This window comes from Rhinopithecus bieti, unplaced genomic scaffold (genome assembly GCF_001698545.2).
Source record: "Rhinopithecus bieti isolate Rb0 unplaced genomic scaffold, ASM169854v2 scaffold_1058, whole genome shotgun sequence".
NCBI classification, from domain to species: Eukaryota; Metazoa; Chordata; class Mammalia; order Primates; family Cercopithecidae; genus Rhinopithecus; species Rhinopithecus bieti.
Window position 1 is genome coordinate 450,247 of NW_016803341.1, and position 4,860 is coordinate 455,106.

At 58.3% G+C, this 4,860-nt stretch overlaps 1 protein-coding gene across 2 annotated transcripts; it reads left to right on the forward strand.

Moving 5' to 3' along the window:
* The first annotated feature begins 317 nt into the window (after positions 1-317).
* On the forward strand, positions 318-3,162 carry EGR4 (early growth response 4). Of its 2 annotated transcripts, none has more exons than XM_017876551.1 (2): positions 318-916; positions 1,317-3,162. In XM_017876551.1, the coding sequence occupies exons 1-2, from the start codon at positions 472-474 to the stop codon at positions 2,639-2,641; spliced, it is 1,770 nt and encodes a 589-aa protein (XP_017732040.1). In that variant the 5' UTR covers positions 318-471; the 3' UTR covers positions 2,642-3,162. The 2 variants fall into 2 exon arrangements, with proteins under 2 accessions (XP_017732040.1, XP_017732049.1); XM_017876560.1 differs by having other exon boundaries at positions 451-916; positions 1,320-3,161.
* Positions 3,163-4,860: the final 1,698 nt, after the last annotated feature.

The window sequence follows — 4,860 nt, forward strand, 5'->3', positions numbered from 1 at the left end:
GTGAGCAAAATAAACGAATGGCAATAATCTCCATGGTTTACTGAGTGCGCCTGGACGTTTAAGTGCTCTCAGTTTCTCTCCATAGGAAATGCACAGGTGAGAAACTGACGTTAAAGGGGATTCAATGTCAAGCTAGTAAGTGGTAGAGGGCAGATTCAAACCCAACACTGTGGAACCCCAAGTCCAAGGTCCTCCCCTGCTGCTCCTCGGCCTCTGCCTCTAGTCGGGAAGCACATCTACCGGACTGTCGGCGGGGTGAGGCGCAGCGCCCCAGACCGGTGCATCCGCGGCCCCGGCGCACACAGGCTCCACGCTTGGGGAGCGCGCGCGCACGCAGCGGCGCTAGCCTGGCGGCTGCGGCGACAACAACAACGTCACAGCTCGAGCTTTCCTTTTCGGGAGTCCCCGGCACACATCCTGTGTCCATGTTTGGGCATTTACGTCACGGCGGCAGGGCCGGGGCCTCCCAAAATGGCAGTGGCCCGGGGAGTCGGAAGCCCGGAGCCAGCGCCGCCGCAGCTATATAAGTGGGGGGGCTGTGGGTTGGGGGAGCCCGGCTGCGCTTTGGAGAGGCGAGGAGCCGCCGCCCGAGGCCGGTGCGGGCGAGCGAGGGCGCCGCGGCTCCCCAACTCGTTTCCCAGAGGTGAGTGCCCGAAGCCAGGAGCCCGGGCACCTAGGTCTGCGCGCTGCGGGGAACCCCTACCGCCAGCCTCCCCGCCACCCGTGCGCCCCCAAGCCCAGCGGGCGAGGCCCCGGGCGCCCCACAGCCGGCGCCGCGCCATGCTCCACCTTAGCGAGTTTTCCGAACCCGACGCGCTCCTCGTCAAGTCCACTGAAGGCTGTTGCGCCGAACCCAGCGCTGAATTGCCCCGGCTGCCCGCCAGGGACGCTCCCGCGGCCACCGGCTACCCTGGAGGTAAGGAGGGCGAGCAGGGGTGCTCAGAAGACTACAGCGCAGCGCGGGGGCGCACCACACCTGAGAACCGGGAGGGACTGGGACACTGGAGCTGTGAGAATAGGGGCGATGGGAAGCTTAGGAGTCCTGGGGTGCGCACCCCCATTCCCACCCACACTGGGCTGCCAGCGCCTCCGCAGGAACCTGTGCGGTTATCAGAGCGCCCTTTTGCCTGTGCACGTGTGTTTTGCGTGTGCATGTTTCTATGTGCTCCTTGGGACGTATGCGGGCCCCTGCTGAATCAGAATGTGCAAAAGGCACTTTGTGTATATCCGTGGGCACCAAGAGTTTCGTGGGTAGGGGCTGTGGACTCAGGTGCACCCTTTGATGTGCCCAGAGCTGATTCCTGCTCCCTCCTCAGCAGGCGACTTCTTGAGCTGGGCTTTGAACAGCTGCAGCGCAAGTGGGGACTTAGCCGACTCCTGCTTCCTGGAGGGGCCTGCGCCCACACCCCCTCCCGGCCTCAGCTACAGCGGTAGCTTCTTCATTCAGGCAGTGCCCGAACACCCGCACGACCCGGAGGCACTCTTCAACCTCATGTCGGGCATCTTAGGCCTGGCACCGTTCCCCGGTCCAGAGGCAGCAGCGTCCAGATCCCCGCTGGATGCCTCTTTTCCCGCGGGGCCCGATGCCTTGCTGCCGGCTCCGCCGGACCTTTACTCCCCGGATCTGGGCGCTGTCCCCTTCCCAGAGGCGTTCTGGGAGGCCTCGCCCTGCGCGGGCGCCCCCTCACAGTGCCTGTATGAGCCTCAGCTCTCCCCGCCCGACGTCAAGCCCGGCCTCCGGGCGCCTCCCGCCTCGCCAGCGCTGGACGCTGCCTCTGCCTTCAAGGGTCCCTACGCGCCCTGGGAGCTGCTTTCTGTGGGGGGCCCGGGGAACTGTGGGTCACAGGGAGGCTACCAGGCCGCCCCCGAGGCTCGTTTTCCCGCAATAGGGACCAAGATTGAGGACTTGCTGTCCATCAGCTGCCCCGCGGAACTGTCGGCCGTCCCAGCCAACAGACTCTACCCTAGCGGGGCCTACGACGCTTTCCCGGGGGCCCCGGGTGACTTAGGGGAGGGGGCTGAGGGCCTCCCTGGGCTCCTGACCCCTCCTAGTGGGGAGGGAGGGAGTAGCGGCGACGGTGGAGAGTTTCTGGTCAGTACGCAGCCTCAGCTTTCCCCGCTGGGCCTTCGCAGCACCGCCGCGGCGGACTTCCCTAAACCTCTGGTGGCGGACATCCCTGGAAGCAGCGGCGTGGCTGCACCACCCGTGCCGCCACCGCCGCCCACCCCTTTCCCCCAGGCCAAGGTGCGACGCAAGGGGCGCCGTGGCGGCAAATGCAGCACGCGCTGCTTCTGCCCGCGGCCGCACGCCAAGGCCTTTGCTTGCCCGGTGGAGAGTTGTGTGCGGAGCTTTGCCCGCTCCGACGAGCTCAATCGCCACCTGCGCATCCACACGGGCCACAAACCCTTCCAGTGCCGCATCTGCCTCCGCAACTTCAGCCGCAGCGACCACCTCACCACGCACGTGCGCACCCACACCGGCGAGAAGCCCTTTGCTTGCGACGTGTGCGGCCGCCGCTTCGCGCGCAGCGATGAGAAGAAACGGCACAGCAAGGTGCACCTCAAGCAGAAGGCGCGCGCCGAGGAGCGGCTCAAGGGCCTCGGCTTTTACTCGCTGGGCCTCTCCTTCGCCTCCCTCTGAGCAAGAGATGGGTTTATGGGTTGGAGCGCCGCCATTCGGCGCGCACGAGATCCGGGCCGTTCCCCTCCCCGCTCTTCTTCCAACTCCTCCTCGCACGCCCGAGGGCCGGCCTCCGGTCCCGCTTCCAGTTTCCTTGAAGCGCCCGCCGCACACGCCCTATTCAGCACCAGTTCCGCGGACAGTTCCCGCGGTCCAGGCGCTGTCCCTTGTCAGCCGCGCTTTGGGGGAAGTCTTCTGAGACCACCCAGTGAATAGGCACTACCCTGGGATTCAAGACAGTCTTTTGTAACTGGCGCACGCCCCACGCCTTCCTCTATAACCCCCAGAGACAGGCTGGGGCAGCGCCAAGCCGGTCTCGCGCGGGACTTTGTACAGCAGTGTCTTATCCAGCAGCCATTGGATGTAACGTTTTGCTTTGGGGTTTTTTTCCTTTTGTTGTTGTTAATTTTTGTAAAGCAGACGCTACTCTCAAGCAGTTGACAAAACTGTTTATTTTTGCAATTAAAATTATTGTGCTAAAAGCTTACCGAATCTGCCATGTAAGCTCCTGACCCTTCCCCTCAGCTTCTCCCCCAGGACCATAAGTGCCCGAGGATAAAGGACATCCCCACGCTCATGGGGTACAGGCCCTGAACATGTTACACACCCACTTCAGGTACACCTGCCAGGAACTGCGGCACAGAGTAGGCATTCAATAAATGTGTGCTGGGTTAATGAACGAATTTAATCACAGCTCACCTAAGGGCTGGAGGTGTTTCTGGAACTTCAAAGTGGTTAAAAGGTGTAGGTGTTCAACATTATATATATATTATTCTCCTTAATCCTCACAATCCCAAATAAAGCAGGCATACACCTCACTTCAAAGATGTGGAAGCAATGTAGATAGCTTGCTGGAACAATGTAGTTAACCCAGGCTAGGAACAGACACGTCAAACACATCTATCTAACTTCAAAGCCAACCCTCATTTTCCAACCCCAGAATGGAGGCACCTAAGCTTAACAGCACTGATTGGAAACGCTTCCTACCAGAAGGTGAGAAACAGGTTTGGCAGCTAGAGGGAGCTCCAGGCAGTAGCGACAGCAGCAAAAGGCTGCAGTATTTTGGTGCTGTTTGTGAAAGCCCAGAGCGTTCACTGTCACAGAGGCTCTAGACAGTATCTATGCATCTGTTCAAGAGTCACATGGTGTCAGGGCCCAAAGGGTATCAGCATCTAGCTAGAGCACACCTGAATATAGCAAGGAGCAGGCACTTGCCAAAGACTCATGGTCACCTTAGTTGCTCTTCCCACAAAAAGGATCTTCTCCAGGAGGCATCAGCCTACTTACCATTCAGCCATGTGCCTGCCACAGCCACTTTTCTCCAGCTGTCCTTCCAAGTGAACCCTTTATGGCTTTGGGATCAGAGGAAGGCTAGGAGGGTGATGAGGAAAGCATGACCTTGTAATGGTGAAGATGGCCCTTTTTACTCTTTGAACTCCCTACCCAAAGCTTTTCCACTCTTTCTGGCCACCTTGGGCAGACCTTGGAGCATAAAAAGGCTGCTGTGCTCTCCATCTGTGCTCCAATGACCCCTCTCTGATAAGGAAGAAAGAAGGCCTGTGTCTGGGGACTTCATTCTTTTCTCTTCTGAGCTGAGCTGTTCTTGAATTAAGAGAGCTTACAGCCCTGTGATGCCAGATCAAACCAGCTTCTGATCCTCTTGCTTCTTTCTTCACCCCTTCACTCTCAGATATGCTCACCCTCCACCGCACAGTCCAACTGACCAGAGACAAAATGATCAACTCAGAGAATCCCATCCTTTTCTCTCCCCAGGTGTTAAGTGCTTTCATGTGGCCAAGTATCTTGTATCTAAGAAACTAATTTGTGGTAAAGGATTTAATATTACCTCTTCTAGGAGAATTAACATTTTAGAAGAGCAGCCTGCAGAGGGCAATGTTTAACCCTATGAAGAGGCCCAAATGGTGAACTGTCAGGCACTGTGATAAGTAAGTGGTGTATTCATGGAGACGCAAGATAATGATGACCCTCATTGTCTTACTATTTAAGTCACCACACCTTTCACTTATTAGGCATAGGCCACCTGACTTCACTTTTCATGAAGAGTAGGGCAAGAAAAGCATAATGGCCCACATTTCAAGCAACTGCTGCCAAACCACACAACCTGAACAAAGGAGGAAATGCAGACAGTGGGTGGCTGGCCCCTGATCACCCCTATCTTG

Coding starts and splice junctions, on each gene's coding strand:
- EGR4 (XM_017876551.1), top strand. CDS start 472: ATGGCAGTGGCCCGGGGAGTCGGAAGCCCGGAGCCAGCGCCGCCGCAG. Junction 917..1,316: donor GGCCACCGGCTACCCTGGAG/GTAAGGAGGGCG, acceptor CTCCCTCCTCAG/CAGGCGACTTCTTGAGCTGG.